General features: G+C 40.4%; 2 protein-coding genes across 2 annotated transcripts in view; both read right to left on the bottom strand.

The window, feature by feature from the left end:
- Nucleotides 1-911, bottom strand: part of LOC309593002 (mucin-5B) — a gene marked incomplete at both ends in the record, with an annotated part of 44428 nt that extends 43517 nt beyond the window's left edge. Inside the window, one exon of the mRNA XM_082317066.1 lies at nt 830-911. Coding sequence (XP_082173192.1) covers nt 830-911 — 82 coding nt within the window. The remainder of the gene's footprint in view (nt 1-829) is intronic.
- Nucleotides 912-14466: 13555 nt separating this feature from the next.
- MUC2 (mucin 2, oligomeric mucus/gel-forming) overlaps nt 14467-22138 on the bottom strand; it is a gene marked incomplete at both ends in the record, with an annotated part of 93516 nt that continues 85844 nt past the window's right edge. The window contains 11 exons of the mRNA XM_082317294.1: nt 14467-14600; nt 14880-14919; nt 15599-15727; nt 16966-17088; nt 17751-17791; nt 19002-19106; nt 19716-19844; nt 20266-20366; nt 20688-20757; nt 21416-21594; nt 21917-22121. Of these exons, the coding sequence (XP_082173420.1) occupies nt 14467-14600; nt 14880-14919; nt 15599-15727; nt 16966-17088; nt 17751-17791; nt 19002-19106; nt 19716-19844; nt 20266-20366; nt 20688-20757; nt 21416-21594; nt 21917-22121 (1256 nt within the window). The remainder of the gene's footprint in view (nt 14601-14879; nt 14920-15598; nt 15728-16965; nt 17089-17750; nt 17792-19001; nt 19107-19715; nt 19845-20265; nt 20367-20687; nt 20758-21415; nt 21595-21916; nt 22122-22138) is intronic.

The following is a 22138-nucleotide window of genomic DNA, read 5'->3' as shown; positions in this document are numbered from 1 at the left end:
CATTTAGGAAAATCACCATAGCAACATCCATCACAGATCAAATCAAAACCCGTCATTAATGTACTCAGTGAACTCTAAAATATTATTAAATATTCCTACCTAAGAACCAGCAGGGGAATGCTGAAAAATTCAGATCTTGATGTTAGAAATGTGCAACACAAACTCAAGTGCCAAGAAGTCCTTACAGAAACAGCTTTTTAAAGGGACTGTAATTTGCCACAGGTGTTTGCAGCACTAAAGTGGAGTAGGGTAATTTAGCACTTTTCAACACAATAATGAGGGGAAATGAGAAAGTTTGGCTATTCTTGGAAGTGGAGTTGCTAGAATTACTAAGACAGCAATAACTGTCACATCAATTGTTTGTGTATTAAGCAACTAGGAAAAGTGTAAGACATTCAAAACCAAACCAGGAGGTAACATCGCAGCAGACCACAAAGAAAAGTGATGACTCCTAATGCAGTATTTCATACTGGTCACAACCCTAGCAGGCATTATGGTAACATACTTCTTCTATAAAGAATACATATGAAATGTGTTGAAAAGGGTGTCACCATTTTTTTATGATGCAGACTGCATCCAGAGAGTCTCCTCTTTAAGATTATTCACTTAGGACATAAAACAGTTGATAAACTACCTAGTAGTGAAACAAAAAAAGGTAAACTACTTAAATGGTTGACATTAAGGATAAAAATGTACAATGCTAAACAGTATCTGGCATGCCTACAGCTCTTACATGAATATGTTACACGTTTTCATTTGACAACTCTATTTGTCACCTATGGAGAGCAATATGTGAGCAAATAATCTGAGAATTAGATGTTTTTCTTACCTATCTGAACTGGTTCTTTGCCCTTGCAAAAACTCCAAACCAGGCAGAAGATCCAGAATGACCTCCCCTTTTTTATTTCCATCTTGCCATGAAGCAGTAACTTGAAAATCCTTCCAGGGAAGTGTTTTTTTCTTGGCTTATAGGCAGATTTTTATAGTCCAGAAATTTGGCGTGAGAACAAAACACCGATGGCAGGGTCCCTGAAAGGTGGAGCTTCATTCAATTTTCTTTCAGTGGTTCATGTTTAGCACCCAGCAACCTCCTGTCTTTCACACAAGACAAGTATCCAGTTCTCTCTTGCTTTATGTGGAGACAGATAGCTGTCCTTTTCTTATTTCCTTTTTTAACGTAGGTCCTCCCACCCCCAACCCCTACAGTGTTGCTTTTTCTTTGGCAACGGTAGTTTTCTTCTTTATAACATCTGATTAGTAACAAGCAATCATTGTCCTCTTTCAGAGCTTTTCTCTGGCTTGCACATCAGCACGGTCCCCCAACTTAAGGAAAAGCGTTTGTTGCCTCTCCTAGCTTGATGGTGACTTCTAAATGACAGAGCAAAAAATATTGTAAGGTCAGGCATAATGTATGGTTTATTTAGAGCAAAAACTTTTGGCAGGAGGGCAATGTCCTTTAAGAAGTGTATCAAACATATGTTACAAAAAGGCAGAGATTTAGTACTTCAACAGACCAGGAATGGCATTAGTCCACAAAGTGCAAACTTCTCACCTCTACTGCATAAATGGGACTTAATTACACCAGTCATGCATGGGAAGTTAATTTATTCTTTATGCGTACAGAGGTGGTGGTTTCTCCAAACAGCATAAGGGAGCAGTGCCCCAGTCCCGCCAAAATGTAGATCACAATTCATTCCTTCACCTCCTAAATTACACTGCTGCAAAAGGGTCCCTTGGTGCTATTGAAGTGCTTTAATAGCTTATCACATACCCATAAAAAAATCCAGCGGCTCAGTCATGAGCTGATCTACATTCCACTGTAGGACAGTTCTTAGATATTCTGTCACAGATGTTTGATGTCAGTAGTTTTAGGGTCTCTTCTAGAGATTTACTTGCTCTGTAGGCACAAGTTGACCTAGTATTTCTTCACCTTATCCGTTTTGTGGGGGAACTGCCTCTGACACTGAGGAAGCCTTTCACCTAGTCCCAGCAAATCAAACATGGGTAACAGACATTCCCACACTTTCAACTGCTCCATGCCCCTTTGGGAATACACTAATGCCAGAATGATTGCCAGTAGTAAGTGGGCACAAATACAGTTTAAAGTGGACTTAGGTTTCACCCCTGTTGCAAGTCCTCAGGTCAAGTCTGTCCATGCACTCACTGGGGAATACACATGCCCTTTTATCTGGTTTATCTGGCTGACAGTAAGCTGATCCTTGAGAACCATGTCTTTCTCACTGCTTTACCAAGCTTCCTGGCATTTACAAAGTTAGAGTGTCCTAAAGCTGGTCCACTGCTTCTTTCAGCTGTTCCCCCTACACAGTTATGAGCCACTTACTAAGTGGCTTACAGAATTGCAGGTGCCAATGTCTGCCAGATGAAGATTTGCTGCTGCTGTTGCTCTTAAGAAAATCCTGCACTAGCGGGCGAGAGCATTGTGCAGTACATGAAACATGAGTTCATGTTACCCCTTTCCCACTGTCCGTGCCCCATTAATTCCATTGTCAGTCGCACTTGAGGCAGGGCACTACTGGAAGGTAAAGTCTGTTCCTGAAGCCCTGCCATTTTGGCTGGAATACAGAACCAACAGACTTTATGGCACTGGTGATGGAACTAACAGGCTTCTGCTGCTTTTCCTTTCAATAATAACAACGCATTTTCCCTGTTGATCTGCATCCAAATAGTCACAAAGTAAACCAGCAGAATATCTAGTAGATAAACTGAGCCAGGAGAATAAGACATTGTAGATATGAGGTTGATATGAAATTGAATACAGTGCAATAGTAACACTCAAATTCAGCAGATTCCCATGGTAACTTTCAAATTGAGTTATTGTTCGGGCTGCAGAACAGTGTTAATGGCAGGTGTGGGGAAGGGCTGTGAAGCCCAGGAGAAAAAGCACATAGGTCAGTAGACCAGACCCTGACAAAGAGAGCTTAGTTAAGGATAAAGATGGAAAGCTGAAGCCTATTAATTTTCCCAAATCAAAGCTAGTGTCAAAATCCAAATGCAGAACTCCGCTGAGATAGAATCCATTTTTTTTTAATCATGGTCCTCTTCCCTTCCCATTCCCACCGAGGCAATCAAGGCACCTATTTAATTCATATTGGTATGAGAGCAGAAAGAAGAATAGGACTCCAGGAGTATGATTCCTAACCCTAGAAAAAAATCCCCTTATTCCCAGTGGGCAGCACAAAAGCAGCAGGAACCACATATGAACTACTTGCCAAAGATAGATACCCTTCAGGTTGGACTAGTCCTTACATGACAAAGACATGGTGAGGCTGACCACTGCAACTCCCAGCCCTTTGTCTTCTACATGGGGGGTGGGCAGGAGGGATGAGCTAAGTCATGATTTCCCCCTGCAAGCCCCACTTAACACTCAGGGGCCTGGGAAGAACATGAACAGCACATGTCAAAACTGTGTCCAAGGAACAGACAGAATAAACAAATAATTCATTGAACCACCATCCACTTATGCTCCACTCAGCAGAGATAGTAATATCAGTCATCTGGGATCCTCCCCTGAGAAAAGCAAGACCACATCTCTTGCTACTCAGAGAAACAGGAAACTCAGTCTTCTTGCTCTGTACCTAGCAATTTTCTTACCTTTGCTTGTCTGCTCCATCATTTTTGCCATTCCTTTGCCATTTCTTGGGGAGCAGAGTTCCTGTCAGTGACTAACCAGAGCTGCTCCTTCTGGCTTCTCCACAGAGAGTGCTGGCTACACTCCTTAGAAATCACTGGCTGCTTCAATCCCCTGCAATGATTTCAGGGCTACTGACAGGGGAAGGATATTTGCATTCAATGAAGTTTTTATATTCAAGTGTGGCAATACTGAGGTTTTCGGAAGAAACACATGGTAGCTTTTCAGAAGGAAATTCAGACTGACAGGGAGCTTGTGAATATCTTGATCACTTACCACTGAATCATTGCTATTGCAGGCATGCAAGTTATAACTATTCCCCCTGCAGTGACATACTGGGATTAATAACTCTTCCCTTTATTGGGCCCTGCAGCATGAGGCCTTCACTCTGCTGCAGCTGTACTAGCAAAAAGAACAGTTCCTCTTGGTCCCTTTACAGCCCATTTCATGGATCATTTGCCATTAAAGGGTACATGATTTTAGTAAATAGAATAGGTAAATATTAACTCAGCTTCTTTAACGCCACTGACTCACTGGAGACAAACCGTCATGAAGCTAATGTAATACACCAGTGACTCACATCTCATATTTTTTAATACAAATTTGGTAAAGAGGCACTCAAATTGGGGGCATGTGGTGGATTAATGCCATTCATAGCCAGCCACCGTACTGAAGCCTGGCCGTTGCATTTGTATCATACCCTTCTGTAAATAGGTGATCCCATGCGTACTGTAAGGCTACATTAAGGCTACATTAAGGCTACATTAAGGCTACATTAAGGCTACCAAGACTTTTGTAACACACCAATCTGGGTCAGTCCAAGCACTGGTGGAGTTCAGCCTGGAAATCCTCTAATATTCCAGTTCATTTCAAGCAAAGATTGTACTGCTTCTTAAAATGTGAATCCACTATAAAACGGTGTTTTACAAGCACTACCTAGATAATAACTCTAGAGAAATGCTGTGTACTTCATTAACAAAGTAATGTTAGCTAGGAAAACAATTAATTTGGATTTGGTGTCAAGCCCTCTTGTGCTGATAATCCACATGATAAAACCATCTGAAGTGAATTTTGCAAAATATTTTACATAACTGATAGTTACAACACTATTATTTTGCACATTCTAAATTACCAGAAGAATTCAAGAACACTATGGATTATATTTTTATCCTTGGTATAATCCCATAGAATTTAGGAAATTCACATCAAATATTTATTTGATCCATCAGGTTTACATCCACCACACAGTTTGAAACAGCTGGCACTAAGTATAAGGTAATCATAGAATAATAGACTCATAGAATTGTTAAGGTTGGAAAAGACCCTTAAGATTATTGAGTCCAACCATTAACCTAGCACTGCCAAGTCCACCACTAAACCATGGCCTCAAGCACCACGTCTACTCATCTTTTAAATACCTCCAGGGAGGGAGACTCAACCACTTCCCTGGGTAGCCCGTTCCAATGCCTGACTACCCTTTCGGTGAAGAAGTTTTTTCAAATATCCAACCTAAACTTCCCCTGGCGCAGCTTGAGGCCGTTTCCTCTCATCCTATCACTTGTTACTAGGGAGAAGAGACCGACCCCTACCTCACTACACCCTCCTTTCAGGTAGTTGTAGAGAGCAATAAGGTCTCCCCCCAGCCTCCTCTTCTCCAGACCAAAAAACCCCAGCTCCCTCAGCCACTCCTCCTAAGACTTGTGCTCCAGACCCTTCACCAACTTCGTTGCCCTTCTTTGGACACGCTCCAGCACCTCGACGTCCTTCTTGTAGTGAGGGGCCCAAAACTGAACACAGTATTCGAGGTGTAGTCTCACCAGTGCTGAGTACAGGGGCACAATCACCTCTCTGGTCCTGCTGGCCACACTATTCCTGATACAAGCCAGGATGCCATTGGCCTTCTTGGCCACCTGAGCACACTGCTGGCTCATGTTCAGGCGGCTGTCAACCAACACCCCCAGGTCCTTTTCTGTCAGGCAGCTCTCCAGCCACTCCTCCCCAAGCCTGTAGCGTTGCATGGGGTTGTTGTGACCAAAGTCTAGGACCTGGCACTTAGCCTTGTTGAACCTCATACAGCTGGCCGTGGCCCAACGATCCAGCCTGTGCAGGTCCCTCTGTAGGGCCTTCCTATCTTCCAGCAGATCGACACTTCCACCCAACTTGGTGTCATCTGCCAACTTACTGAGGGTGCACTCGATCCCCTCACCCAGATCATCAATGAAGATATTGAACAGGACCAGCCCCAACACTGAGCCCTGGGGAACACCACTTGTGACCAGCCGCCAACCGGATTTGAGTCCATTCACCACCACTCTCTGGGCTCGGCCGTCCAGCCAGTTTTTAACCCAGCGCATCTGTAACAGGCAGAGGAAAAGCATGGAATGGATCTCTGACATAAATTGTCAATTAACATACATGAAGAATGCCTTCAGTATTTTAATTTTGATAGGAGATGGTTGGATGTTTCCTTACATTTTGCCTTAGAATGAACACAAAGCTCCTTAACCTCTCATCTTGCCATAGAGTTCCTTGACTTTTCCTGAACTAATCAAGGGCATTAGTTACTCCTGTTTGCAAGGAATCAGTTCAGCTGCTCTTTTCTTTTTTTTTTTTTAAGAAGATTTAGATCTTTCAAAATACGCATAGAAGGAGTAATGACACGGCTGATTGGTGTTTGTGCACACAGGTCTCATTGACCTACTGGCATTTCCTCACATAAGAAAGACTCCCTGCATAGAAAGCCATCTCATCAGGAGATTGGGCCCTTGAGCTTTTTCTACTTGAAAGACTTTTCTTTAAACAACATTCCTGGTGAAAAACAAAGGGAACCCAGGGCCCCATGGGGAAGGATATGAGCATTCTGCTTTAATAATTAGAGCTTTATGGGTTTCAGGCTAGAGCAGATTCCACCCCTTTTTGTAAAAGCAATTTATTTCATGGATGCCAAGACAATTCAGAAGAGGCCACTGCATACTTAATACTGAAGTCTGTATAACCCTGAAATTACATGAAATTACATACCCAGTAACCATATGCATCATGACTGAAAGTTACTGCAAGCCAAAAGTAAGGCAGAGAGATGCGGCAGAGAACAGGTTGAGGTGAGGAGCTAAGCAACCTTGGACTGGTTTTTTTTCCCTAAATTGGACTTACACTATGTTCCTATTAAGGACCTGATCTAAAATTCAGTCAGAGCATTTCTACTGTACTCATGAGATTATGATCCTTCCAGCATGAACCGTGATATTTCACAGTAAGCAGCTAACTTTTCTATGTCATCCAAGTTTCAGAGCTTACCTTGCCATGAATGCTGTAGCCACTCAAACCAAAGCAGTTTTGTAGGTGGCTGAATACCAATTTTCTTTTAAATTCAAATGAGTATCCAGAGAGAGGAAAAACAAGACAAATGGAGCCACAGTCTTTCCCCAGGCCTCTGCTTAGCACATTGTAGAAGTTAGAATTAGCCACCCAATAGCTAACTGCCCTTAGTGTGCTGTGTTTAGCTCAGGCTCCTTATGTTTTTAAGAAGTAGAAAAATGAGCTTACAGCTCCCTTAGATGCTGCAAGCAAAGTGCAAGAAGTGCTCAGCTATACGAGTCCAAATGGACAAACTATTGAAATTTTACTGCTGTGTCAGGTCACAGGCACTGTGTAAAGCCATGTTCCTTGATCACAGTTCCTGTTGCCTTTTGTTACTGCTTAAAAGAGAGCTGCATGAAGCAAAGGTGCTCCTTCTCAGTCCCAGCTCTGCCGTACTTTCTCTCTACTTGTTTTCTGCCAAATAGGGTAGTTGTATGTATGTTGCTTCACTTAGTATCCGAGGTTTCTTCTCCACCCTGCTCCTCACACACATGCTAATCTTTGCACGATTTGAAAATGTGTGATGCTTCTCTTATCATTAGGTCAGACTGAGATTAACGACCTTGGTATGGTCAGGCAGTAGCTTCTTCTATGTGCGAAGATTAGCATTTGTGTGACTAACTGAATTAGGCTCTCATGACTAGTCCTTCTGTTTAGCCTTCAAAGCAAATGAGGTGGTCTTCACCTGTCAAATATACCATATAATATGACCAGAAACAAATTTCCAGGATGCTTCTTACAAGCTACTCTTTGTAAGAGTAATTGCTTATCACTGGAAGATCTGTGATTTCCTGGAACTAAGGAAGCTCAATGGCAGTTGGGAGAACCCATTTCTTTGTCAAATATGAAGGCTAGCCAAAAGCATAGCAAAAGGTGATATAAAGTGTTTTCTGTCTTTAAACCACTCTGCAACAGAGAGACATTCTGATATGGAAGTTGTTGCATTGAAGCAATATCAAAAATACATCAGGAGTTCTACTATGTTTGGTGAGTTTTCTCAAAGTCTTGGAATAAGGAAAAAATTACAGTGGTGTTTTTCACTGTTCTAGAGACAAGTTTGTGAAAGGAATTCAAGCATTTTACATATGAATGCTGAAAAACTGGAACATTAAAGGAAGTCCAGTTTGAACATATCAGATTTTAAGAGCATGATGCTGAAAAAGTACTTCCAGGATTTTCTACATTAGTGATGGGAATATGGCTTACGTAGCCTGGTTAGAAGCTAGTCTGGGAGGTTGCCAGTTAAGAACACAGTTGTTCGTGGTAGCCTGAAAAGATTGAGTGAATTTAGGAAATTTGGCCTAGGAAGAGAGCTGCTTAACTTGAAGAAGTTGTTCTGCCTTAAAATACCCCTACCCCTCAAAGTTTCTGCTGGGAGATGAAATTTCAGAAATTGTATATCAATGTTACAGCTATTTAAATGTATTTCAGTTTTGTGGAACCTAAAGTTCACAAGAATTTTCCTTCCTATGGTCTTAGAGTTTGCAAGTCTATTTCTGCCTCTTTTCCCAGTATCTGAGTTTGCTTTAGCAAAGTTCAAACAGTGTATAACAATCACAGTAACTACATGATTATTTACTTAGGGCTTTGCCTTTGATGAAATCCTTTCATTGGGGCTTATGTGCAGAGTTGCATGTGTTTAGTTCAGTGAAGTGTGGTTTAGCAAGGTACAGTCCAACAGTAAACATATTGAGAATTTATCTTACCCTTCCTCTCCTACAGCGCAAAATGATAATGTTATAATACATAGTTACATCACTAAACAAGGTAGTTATTAGATCAGAAATCCCTACCTTGTATTATTTTGGGGAGGGTTCTTCTTGGTTTCCATGTGGCTTTTTCCCCCCTTCCGAATCCCATCTGCCTCACCTCAGATAGCAGCAGTGATTTTTCCATTTGCTAACAAGCATTTTCTTTTCTGCTCCTGGTGTTCTCAAAACACTTGTCCAGTAATGGTTCATAAAGCAACTGTGGTCACTTTATCAGCAAATCTTCTGAGAACTCCTTTTTAACTCTAGATGAAAGTTCTCACTGTATTACTGTAGAGTCATATGAACAACACTGAGTTCCCAGTGCATCTCCAGCTAATTAGGAAGAAATTGTCTGAGCTTCAAACTGCCTTGGAGAAGACTACAACTGTGAATGAAGCTCATGTACTTCCACAGGTGAGTTGCACACCACAATCGCCTTGCTTCCAGGGAAGCATGTAACACCATAAGGAAGGTTCAGGGTGCATCTAAGGGAATACTTGTGTGTATCCCCCCTAAATGGCCCACAACGCAATAGGACAATGAGCTTTTTCTTTTTGCTTATTAGAGTGGCCAAGTGTGTCAAGAGCTGCAATGGAGGCCTTCAGCTGCCCCTCTCTGAGCTGCAGCCAACCTACTCAGGTTTGCTCCAGCATTTGGCAGTTGTCTTCTACAGCTACCTCTATGCTGTGAGGAGCTTCCTGTAAGACTGCAGCTGCCTGGGAAGGATTTGCTTGAGCATCCAGCTGCCTTGGAGGTGCCTCCAATTGAGGCAAGGACTCCAAATCACAACCTCTGGCAATCAAGACAATAATCATGTTACAGGTAAATCCCAGCTCCAGCCTGTACTAGGGAATTTCAGCCTGTCCGTATCTGCCCTTTGTTCCCTTATGGAAAGCAGCAATAAGGCCATGATTTTGTTTTGTTTTGTTTTGGTTTGGTTTGGTTTGGTTTTATTCACCAGAATGTCCAAGCAGGTTTAAGCACTTCTTTGAGGGCCTCAGGGACATGTTGAAACACCATGCTTAGAGGAACTCTGCTCGTATCTTCTTTAGGGACAATGTGACAAAGTGAGGCCAAACCAAGCAGCTCTTGGAGAGCTAGGACACTGTCTTTTGGTGCCTTCAAAGGTTATGTGGCTAGAAGTCCCACTTGCCTCCCAGGAAGGCTTCCTCCTTTTTCAAGGCAAAACTAAAACTGTTAAGGAACTGCAGATGAAGAAAAAGAAACAAAACAAAAAGAAAGCCTTTGCTACCAATGGAAGTGGGAGGCAAAACAGAAAGCCTAAGAGGAGATGAACACAGGACTCGGGCATGGAGACATGATGGTCTTCTAGCCACTCTGCCAGCCAGCTGAACTCTGCTGGGGCTCTTGCTACTGGTCCCTTCTTGCTAGACTCCAGAAGACAAGGAAATTCCTGGTGAATGGAGTCATTCTTGGATGACAGAAGGAGTCAAGCCCATTCCCTTCCAGCACCAATGCTTTTTATGAAGCTGTCAGTGCCCCTTGCAGTAGGTCCTGCCTGGGAGACAATGGGATCAGAAGGTTCCACCGTCTCCTCTGAGCCCCTAAAGGGCTGACATAGCCTTGTGAGAGATTTCTTCAGTTTTTCCCCTGTGTTTTCCAGATGAATCTCTGCTTGTGACCTGCAGACCCAATAGCTCTTGCTTAAGAAACTAAAATGCTCCATGGGATCAGGTAGGACAGGTCTCCATATACTTCCAAGAGGGTTGTGGGAAGGAGCAAAAGTGCTGCTCACTGCCACTGTTACTGTCTTTGTAGGCATACACAGTTAAAGTGTCTTTCTCTCCAAAAGACTATCTGTGGATTTCTCTGCTGGAAAAAGTTTAATCATCTGTTCAATTTTGTCATTCAGTTCCAATGGAAATACAGGTGGAAACTGAACTGCAAATTTCTAAGGTGACTAAGAGCGCAGAAAGGGGTGGAGGTTTGACATGTACAGTTTGACCTGGAACTGCCAAGCACTTGTAAGTAAAAATTCTCTGACAGCACCTGCTTGGGAACCTGCTTCTGGGCAGCACTAACCCAGCACCAAAACTGAAGAGCCTGCTGTAATCCAGAGCACCGTAAGGAACACCATCCTGTGCATGCATGTAAATTCCTGTCAGAAGAATTTTTTTTCAGTGCTTACTAACAGCATACAAGTGTCTGTGGGGAAATACCAGCATTCATTCTTCTCAGAAGTGAAACCCTCTACTTGATGAAGTACAAACTCTCTTTTGGTGGCAGCTTGCTCTTTTGTGTCTGAAGTAATTTTACATTCTTAGCTCTAGACTGCCCTGCAGTGGCAAAGCCAAAATCTGCAGCCTTATTGACTGAGGATCTTTTAACTTCCTTCTTTAGAAGTAGTTTGCCTATCACTAGAAGGGACAGAAAGAGCCCGTGCAAACTACAGAACAAGCCAAAAAAAAAAAAAATGAAGCAAGGGAGATTTTAGTCTTCAGTGTAAATATAGTGTGCAGGAAAATGCCACTACTGACTTGGAATATTTTATCTCCTTTTCATAGGAAACAAGGCAGATTTGATCACACCTTGTATCTGTTTGTGTCCAGAAGCTATTTGTTGACTTCTGCCAAATTTAACTGCAAAAATGAAGATCTCAAAGACAGCTAAATGTCAATAGATTTTGAGAAAAGTGGTTTTTGCAAACAACTCAAGGAAAAGTATGGCTGTAGTGTCAGCACAGAAATTGTTAGACAACAAAGAATTCACAGAGGAAAGTGACCTTGTAAATGCCCTAGAAGAAAAGTCTCAGTCACATCTCACAATGAACCTAGAGACAGAAATTCTTAGAAACCCATACTAAAGCAGAAACCAGGTTTCATTAGTTCTGGAGCTTGCTTTGTATACTGAGGAAACTTCCTTCTTAGATCAGCTACCTCTCCCCCTCCACAGAAATTAGCTCTCCAATCATAGTACTCTAAAGATGCAAAACTTCCGGAGTTTCATTTTCTGTGCATTCTTACCAGTGTCTGCATTCTAAGCTGCAACACATTTGGCAGAGCTAGTAGTAGCACAAAATCGTGCCACCAATTCTTTAGGTAGCAAAGATGCTTGTATTCAGGTTGGCTGTGGCTCAAGCAGTTACTTTAAGTTCTCAGAAGGGTAAAGCACAATTAGTGGTTATTAACAGAGGCAAAATAATACCAAAAGCATTTTTTACACAGAACAGAAGGTGTGGATTACCCTTCAGATGATTCAAGAGACATGTCCATCTCTCAGCTAATCTCCTTCAGCTCCTCTTACAGCAAGATCAGATAAACAGGCACTTTAGAATGCAATTCAGCTAACCTCCTTTGGATATGTCCTTTGTTGTGAGACACATGAATGTTGAAAATGCTAGAGGAAGCCTAGGATTACTAGCTCAGAGATAGGCATCTGTTTTGCAAATGCTGGAATTTGGAGACCTCTTACTAATGTACTAACTATACATCCCTCAAGCACTGTGAATGAACTTCATATTCTCATAGCTGAGGGACTACTTTCTTAGTGAAAATGAGATCTGGTGCTGAACTAGAAGTTTCTCCAAGTCATCTGAATCACTTCATGATGCATTATTCATCTTTGGCTTTGTTCTGGCAGACAGCATCAACTTCAGCCCCACCTTACATGTTGGGTCCTCCAAACAGTACCTTCTAAGATTTCAGTTTTTAAGGAGCCAGAAATAGATATCCCCAAATTTTAGGAAATGTGTCAGTTGACTTCCTATAACTTGAAAAAGAACTTTTCTTCTCCTTTAAAACTCAGGCTCATCAAGACAGCACATGAATAAGTACAAAACCCACAGTTTTTTAAATGTGCTTTTAATCATTCAGAGAAAATAAGCTGATTATAAAAGGACCCAAAAGGCTGTGCACTTGGAAGAATACAAATTTGTGTTCTTATTTAGTGCACAAATAAATAGAGCACTGTTAAAAATAATCAGAGAACAAACAGGATACAGTAACTGGGAAAAGCAAAGTTCAAAAGTAGTCAAGGAAGATGAGAATGGTGCATAGTCCTTTTAGTTGAATGCTGCTAGGTTTTTTCCACTTCATTTTGATGTTAAGCTGATGGCCCTCTTGATACGGTTCAGAGCGCTCGCCTTGTCATTTTCTTCCGTGCTCTGCAACTCGCTGGATTGTGAGCTGCTGCATTCAGTGTCCTGACAGCTGCAGCTTTCCACATATATATACTTATGTGAAATTGAATGCCCAGTGGGGCATATCAGTTCCACTTCCCTCACAGTAGTCCTTGATTCTCTGCAGCAGGAACAGCTGTGCTCCATAGAATTGGCCTCGGCAGAGTATCTGTTAACATGGAAAGTGGCAACATTACTCTGTGCCAGAAACCAGTGTACAGAGGAGAGGGTGAAATTACGTACAGAACTCCTGTGAGAAGTTTGGACTAATATGTAGAAGAGCCACAGTTGTGTCTAAGCTCATCTGACAGAGCAGTGCTTATAAGAATATGCTTTTAAAATTCATTGCATTTCCTGAGATTTTTTTCTGGTAAAACAATTAGTATTGAAGTCCTAGTAAAAAACCCAGTGAGTTCTAGGAGCTCAGCTTCCTTAGATTCCTCTCATCATCCCAGTGCTGATGGATGTTAAATACACCAGATCAACAATTAAGGGCAGACAAAGCCCTGACTTGAAAACTGCATAGACAAGTGGCTACAATGCCATTTACAATGATATCGCATCAATCAATTGGCTACAAGGGCTACAATTGCATCACGTGAATCAAAGTGCATATCCCAAACCAGGCAGTGTTAACAGGAAGGGGAAGCAGCAGCTCTTTCTGTTCTCGTCCCACAGCAAAATATTTTTTGCAGTCTTGTGTTCATCAGCTTCCCAAGCACCATTCCTAACCTGTAGAATCTGTCATTATCAGACTATAAACTGTCAAGAGCCATCTTTTTCTTCTATTTGTGTGCAGAGGCAACCACAGCAAGACTCTAGTTTATAAGGTATTTCAAAATACTCATAAACCCACCAGGTAATCGGGGTTCAATCTGAGACAAAAGATCAGTTTTCTCCCATGTAAGGTGCCTTGTGGCATATTCAGTGATACACAGCAGATGACAGTTTCTTTGGGGAGTTAGAATTATGTTTTTCCAGTGGTTTAATAGCTCAGTACCAGGTGTCCTACTAGCCACTTTCTTATAGCCACTTTCTTGTAGATTCTCTCATTTCAGAGAAAAATATACAGTGAAACTACTCTCCTAACACTACCCCTAAAGCATTTGTTTTCTAATTTCTTTACTGTATAAAAATTGTGCATGTTTGAATCTTCCTTTAAAAGATGTATGTGTATTTCATTCTAGATGTTAATTATTGAGAAGCAGCTTTTCAGCATCAGGTCTGGCTGCTCTCTGGGCTCATTCCCTTTACAGGAAATAATCCATGCCTTTTGTGATGATTTCTAGCCAAGGTGGTCTGACATAAATGACAGACAAGCCAGCTCTTAATGTATGAATAGACCTTATCATAGCTGTCTGAATCCCAAGACAATTTAATACACTTTTCTGCTTTGTATTAAGATGAATCAACTGTTCAGTCACGGATCTCATGATTTTGTGCCCATGATTTGGGGAGCTGATAGTTTCAGGTTTTCTACCATTCTGTAGTCTACCTATTTATTGTTCCTTTTATATAAACAAGCTCAGTGCCAGGAGAATTCAAATCTCATTGTCCTATCAGTTTACTTACAGCGAGAAGGTTCCACATGTTCCTTCACATTCAGTCATGACAACTCTGTCCACAGAACGGCAGCCCTTATAGACGATAAAGTCTTTCATTTGACGGACAGAGCATGGTGTGGGACTATCCAGAGGTGCACCTATAGGGAAAGATCAGAAGATACTTTCACTGAAATAGCTCCAGAAGTTCCTTGCAATTCACTTCACTAGTGCATTCAAAGAATTGTCTTAAGTGGTCTTTCTACTTCAGTTTAAACTTCCCCAGAGAGATCGGACAGTGAATGCTTGGAATAACAAATATAAATATGAAAGTATCTATTTAAATACAAACATATCAGGCTCTATGGCTGCAAAATGGGTTGATTTAAGAAGAAAATTCATTCTCTGTATTGTTGATTCAGGTACAGTGGCATACTTACAGGTTTTGCAACAACCGTTAGGTAAGAATGCAATGGTACCCTAAAAGAACAAAGAAACAGGAAAAATAATATTATTTTCTTTCTCTGTATTAAAGAGGCTTTTAGGACAATAACTGAGGAGAGTAATTCCTCAATGGTTGGAAATAACCAGCAAAAACTGTAGCATTGTTCTGAATAAACAAAGATAATGGTCTCTTCCAGACTTGAAATCTATCAATTTACAAAGGATTGTGGAAATAAAGATAATGCTTTGAAGGAATTCTACAGTTAACATCATGCAATTTTTCCTCAGAAACAATTCCAAAAAGGGTTTTCTCAGACTTCTATATTTCCATGGAGAGTATGCATGGTGTTACTGGCAGCCTACTGACTGAACAGCTGATTGATTGTTTCTGTAGCATTCAAGAAAACACGGCTCTTGTTCAAACAGGGCCCCACACAAAGCAGTCAGCAAGGACTTTATATCTCAGTGCTGACCAGTGTTTTGGCTTCTGAGATACAGCTGCCAGTTATAAGCCTTGAATTCTCACCCAGATATCTTATTTTATACACTCTATAGGTCTGTGCATGGATGCAGCAGGAAGTTTTGCCCTTGGAACTGAAAAACTTTGGTGAAAGGTCATCAGAGCTTAATTTGACTTTTGTTACTAGTTAGATGGCTGAACTAAACTGAAGTAATCTATGCATTGAGTAGGGGTAAGTTTTCCATATTTACTTACAGGTTTGCAGCTCTCCTCATTGAATGCTGGGCAGCTAATCTCAGATGTGGAAGAGATAAGATGGTTCTGGATATTTACACAGCTATAAACGGTGCAGTTGTTGTAAGGATCATTTTTAAACTCTCCAGGCTGCAAGTGAAATACAAAATGTAATAAGGAAAGCTGAAGGGAACTCACACAGAAATTTTCCTGTCCTCTGACAATGACTTTCCTCTTGTTTCCCAGTTAATTATTTTTAGGTTAACAGCTGTTTTGGATACAGATTATTACATGTATTGCAGTATGCCACACATGGAGAGAATCTTCCATTTTACATGGGATTTCCCTTGGAAAACAAAAATCCCTCTGAAGTATGTAAAGTACATTAGAGTTATTAACAAATTCATCCATGTCAATGGATTTTGCCTAGGGAAAGCTAAACTGTTATGTGGTAATTAAGAACAACCCTGAACTTTCACCCTACAAGGGCAATAAAATTGTTTCACATGCAGGCTTTACTAGTGTTTTTCAGTACACAGAAATCAAATAATATAGAAAAGCCCAAGCTTCCAGACATTGCAAGAAAAAGCCTTCCAATGGTATTGGATTTGTCATTCCAGGAAGAGCCTTCCAGAAAATTTGATTTCATGAGTCCTTCCTTCAGGCCAAAAAATTGTAGATAGGTTTTGCTTTAGGTGAGTCTCTGACCTTTCAGGTGCAAACTTACACTAAACCTTATCTCTGAGAAGGAGACGTTCCCTCTCTGAAAGGGGAACTTTACAAATTTGGTAGAGACGTAAGAGGTAGAACATACTTACACTCAAGATGAGGTCAGAATTGTTTGCTCTATGTATAACACACTTAGTCTGTACACATCTTCCACAACATTCACCTTTCACGGGTTGACGTTCATATCCCTAGATATTAAAATTAATTAAAAATGAAAGTACTATGATGATAGATGCATTTTTGAGAAATAAATGAAAACATACTAAACCATTAATTGATAATGCTTTGAAGTGCATTCTAGATTTGTGCCTGTCTGTGCTTTTCTGTGTTCCAACCCAATGGAAGACAAGTAATAAAAGCAGGCTATAGATGGAATAAATTAAAGCACTATAATAAATATGCCTAATAATTAAATATTACTCCATTAAGTGCTCTACAGAAATTTCCCAGCTAATCCTCCCAACGTGAACTGAATACTGTAAGTTACACAGCCAAGCTTCAAGCAATAGATTGCTCAAGGACAGTTGGCATCTGCACTGTAGTTGGACCCTTGATTTCTGCTCCCTGTCCTTTGCTTATACCACTCATTGATCAAACTGCTTTTCACGTACATGGGTATTTTGGAGGGGGGTTATGTTTGTTTTAGGTTTGTCACTTACTGGTTCACAGTACGTGTTGCACGGAATATGTTCACATGAGATGATATTCAGTTGAGTGCTGACATTAACTTCATTAGTGCAGAAACAATTCTGACACTTATCAACAAAGACTGAGGAATTAGGCTATAAATTTTAAGAAAAAAAAAGGTTCATATATTAATTAGATATGACATGTGTGACAGACATTTCTTAATTTCTAAAAGATCTGTAAACCAAGTGATGGAAAAGGAAACAATCATAAATACTATTGGATAGCTATTTGGCTGGCCATTTATGAAGACAACATTTTAAATACTGAATTTAATTTAACGTGTGTCTTTAATAAAGTCCTATATAGCAATGATAAACTCAGATATTAAAAGGACAGGTGCCATACAAATATCTGCAATAAAACAATTACTAGACCCAACAGAATTCATTAAGAATCTAAGTCTGTTTAGAATAATACCTATTTACAAATCTTTTCATTTTTGAAAGCAGAGTCTTAAAACTGCAATAATGCACTGACAGTAAACGTGGACTGACTTTTCAAAATGCATGCACACTTAACTCTAACCCCAAATCTCTCTCTGATACTGACATACGAACAACTCTTCAGTCTCTTTCATACACAGCAATCTTTTCAGAAATGATTTAGTCTTTGTGAAATTGATGAACCCCTAATGGGAATTTGAAAATTTCTAAAATATTGATTGTACTCGATAAACCTCCTTACAGCACTTCTGATAAAGTATACTAACTGGTCTTTTAAGCATTTTCAGAAGACTGTTGAAATAGGAACTTACCAAGAACTCAGCATTCTGATGTACACAAACCCTCTTGGGAACTGTTAACAAGCAAAGAGTTAGGTCGTTACACAGCGGGGAAAAAAAAAGTCTTCACCCCACTTTAGTCAAACTCATTTCTTCCACAGTGAATCACAATGCATACGGTCAGATATATTGGCTATTCCCCATTTCTGGTGGCAGATATGACATATAAAAAGTACAAGAACAAATACTGCATGTGCAGAAAGGGAGGAAGAGTTGGTCCAATATACGCAGCCCAGTTCACAGCCAAGAATGTCCACTTAACAGGTACAAATAGTTCCTTGTTTCAATTACCAAGAACAAAGCAGACTTTGTAAAGCTGTCTTCTGTTGGGAATGCTTACAGGGACATTTTGCTAGATTAAGCTGAGACCACAGTCCCAGTTAATTCTGTAGCTGTTCTTACATGTACTTAAAACCAGGAAAGTTGAACTTGAGCCACCTGACCTATATCTGATTTCATAGTTGTTCGTCATAACCATAGCAGTAGTAACCAATGTTAATAGTAGCCAATTTGTAGAATCTGACTGTGTTTATTATCTCTTTCAATAGGCTATTGCATACAGTCTTACTAAGTGTGATGCTGTCGTGGTTTAACCCCAGCCAGCAACTAAGCACCACACAGCCGCTCGCTCACTCCTCCCCTCCGGTGGGATGGGGGAGAGAATTGAAAGCGTGAAAGTGAGAAAACTCATGGGTTGAGATAAGAACAGTTTAGTAATTGAAGTAAAATAAAATAGTAGTAACAGTAGTAGTAGTAGTAGTAGTAATAATAATAATATACAATAATAATAATATACAAATAATAAAATATACAAAGTGATACATTATACAATTGCTCACCACCCACCGACTGATGCCCAGCACGTCCCCGAGCAGCGATCGCTGCCCCCCAGCCAACTCCCCCCAGTTTATATACTGAGCATGACATCATATGGTATGGAATAGCCCTTTGGCCAGTCTGGGTCAGCTGTCCTGGCTGTGCCCCCTCCCAGCTTCTTGTGCACCAGGCAGAGCATGGGAAGCTAAAAAGTCCTTGACTAGTGTAAACACTACTTAGCAACAACTAAAACATCAGTGTGTTAACATTATTCTCATACATACCAAAACACAGCACTATACCAGCTACTAGGAAGAAAATGAACTCTATCCCAGCTGAAACCAGGACAGATGCTAAATTATGTAATATATAATGCTAATCATCGTAATATATTTCCAAGGGACTTACCACACTGGTACACAGGACAGCACTGACCACTAGGAATATGAGAATGAACTTCATATCCCAGTGTACACTTGGGGACTTTAGCTGTGCATAAGCTTGTATTGCATTCTGAAAAAAAAGGAATAAGCCAGAAAGTACACTAAATCATGGCTACTAGAAATAGGCATCTATCAAAGCATTTAGGATAGACTTTCCATTGCTAGGAAACAGTCCAGATCCTCTCCAAAGAAACAAATTGCAGAAAGAGAACACATTTTTGTTAGTGAATCCAGACTTCGGATTGGGGGACTGCACTAGTTCATGAAACTTTTTCTACTGTGTAATCACCAAGTGTTAAAAAAGCATCACAAGTCTTTGCAGAGAAGTAGTGGACAACTGTTACTCTCTCTAAGGTTGTAGGCAACTGCCGCAAAACGAAAACCCACATAGAATTCCATAATATGTCTGCATTTCACTTGAATAAAATGTGGTCCTGAACTCAAGAACTATAGATTCAGTTATGTTGAGTCCCATAATTGTAAATTCAGTTATGCTGAGTTATTGCAATATTAAAACATATTTTCCCTAACATTGAGCAAGCTGGTGTTAAAAAGCATGAGGAAAGATACTATTTTGTGACTCCCTGCTGCAGGCCTCTGGTGCTAAACTAGTTCAGTTCTCTTTTCCTTTCTATTCCTAAAAGGCATAGAAAGACTAGAAACAAAAGTATAAACTCACTGCAGGTGACAATGGGACAGCAGGAGTCTTCAGAATTGACTTCATTGACCTCATAGAAGCCTTCTCCATCACAACTGGTCTTATTTTGTTTGGCACATTCATGAGGCTCACATGCAATGCCACTTCCACCTTCCAGGCAAATACAGTCCTGACAGTTTACGGTAAACTTTTCCCCAAACTGTCATTAAAGAAAATAAAGTGAGTGATTGCATGGTTACCAATTACAAAGAACAGAAGTAAAAACAGGAATGAAAAGTTGTGAGACCACAAAACAAGACTGCACCAGTGGAGACCACTCCCCTCTCCCCACCCCCAGCCTCTACTTGAAATACAAAAGCATATGGCAGCATACCTCTCTTGGGTTTTTATCCACTCCAACACAGCCTGTGACAATAGCAAAATAAACTTCCATTACCTCTCATATAACAGTAGATATCTCTACTATATGTTGTATAAGTACCGCATGCAGACAGATCTATGTTGCATACATGAGAAGAAAACAACAAAGAGTAAAAACAAACATGCATCCAAGTGAAGCAGTAAAACTCACCACAGGTTTTCACACAGACATCCACACCAGAGTCATACAGCATTGTTCCATTAGGACAGAAACAGCCTTCCACTTGTTTAGTTGAAGTTTCGTTTTGTTGACTGTATGAGACAAAATGTTCAGAGGAACACCATTACTGTCATAGGCATGCAGTGAAAGATTATGCCAAATAACCTTACACTGAAGATACAGTGACAAACGATCTGCACATTTGAGATTTAGGGATTGTCAGTGTTCATGTTTGGTATAGCCAAACAACATAAACAGTACAGGCACCCAGATTTAGGATCAAGAGAACAGTGGTACCAAATTTGACAGTCAATTTAAGACATGACAGGAGGTTGATTTCTCTCATCCACCTATACATTACATATGACTGAACAGTTGTATGAACTACAAATAACAGTGAAGGAATTATTTACCTTGATTTGCAGGTTATCTCTTTAATAGGACCACATGCTCTGTATTCTTTATCTGAGGGGCATTTATAAGCTGGAATGGGAGAATAAAAAGGAGGAAGAGCTCAGTAACAAGATCATATAAAAGCCCCGTGACCTTATGCCAAGAAATTAAACACTGACTACTCATTTTCCTATGTATCTTTGACAATCTTGAGAAGCAAAGAGAAAAAAAAAACAGATATCAGACTCATGTCTCTGAATGGAATTACTTTATGCAATTTAGCCATAGAGATATAGCACCATACTTCACATTAAGGAGATAAAGCCAAGAGTCTACATCTTGATTACAGTTTTTTTCATAATTTCAGTCTCTTTTGGACAAGTTTTCAAAGGGCCATGTATTCCTACCCTCTGTCCTCTTCCTACTACAGCTGAAAATGAATGCATATGTCACTAAATACAGAGCGATCTGCTGATGCCTGCAAAAGACAAAACTGCCTGTGTACAAAAAAGTATCTACTGATATAGATGTTTCTGGCACATTCAATAAATGTATATTTTTGCAGGCTCATTTATCATTTTCAATGTTAAAAATGTTACCTGTAAAATTACTTAAGGAAAGCAGCTGGTGTGATTTATTGGTGTCTTCATTGCTCAGAAAGCAATATGACTTACCATTAGGACATTATTGCTGAAACGGTTCCATATAAGCTTCCCTAACAGTTCAAGATAAATGGCCAGATACTTACAGCAAACACCATTGGTATGTCTTCTCCAGTCAATGCATACACCTTGATCAGCACAGGTGGCAGCATAGATCTGCAGACTTGAGCATTCCAGGTCTAAGTTGGGAAGCACACAACTATCAAAAACGCAGGCTGCATAGTACTTTTCAGGCTGGACAAAGCCATGGCACGGCTTGAACAGACTAGAAATAGAAACATTTATCATTATTAGTTACTCTGTTTTCTGCTAAGTGAGTGTGGGAAAAGGCAAGAGCATAGGACAGTGGAGGGCAGAGAGTGTAGAAGAACATCAGAACATCGAGAAAAGTTAACGTAGCAGCCAGAGAGTTGGAAGACAACTATCAGCAAAGAATGACATCTAGAAACAGTAAAAGGAATGGAAGCAACCCACAAAGCTACAAGAAATGGAGCAATAGTTAGAAACACTTTTTATTGAGAAATGAATCCTAAAATTGCCATGTAATTTGAAGATCAAAGGCTTATAAACCCCAGAGGAATGTCTACCTTCCCAAAAGAAGCTCGCAGATGGAAGATTCTTTGCAAGGCTGCTTTGGGGTTGTGCTAGGTGCTTTTGTAGGAATTAGGCCTGGAGAGCACTGTGGTTTGGAGGGATCAACAACTTGCCAATGATCTGCCATGGTTTCACAGTTTTCTGCAATGTTTCCATTCGGCAACATGCAGTCATCTGCTGTGTTGTTATTGCAAGTACCTAAAAGTGGTAAGGGA

Source organism: Platalea leucorodia (assembly GCF_965183815.1).
Source record: "Platalea leucorodia genome assembly, chromosome: 7".
NCBI classification, from domain to species: Eukaryota; Metazoa; Chordata; class Aves; order Pelecaniformes; family Threskiornithidae; genus Platalea; species Platalea leucorodia.
The sequence above is the reverse complement of the archived record's forward strand: the minus strand, read 5'-3'. Positions and strand labels throughout refer to the sequence as shown.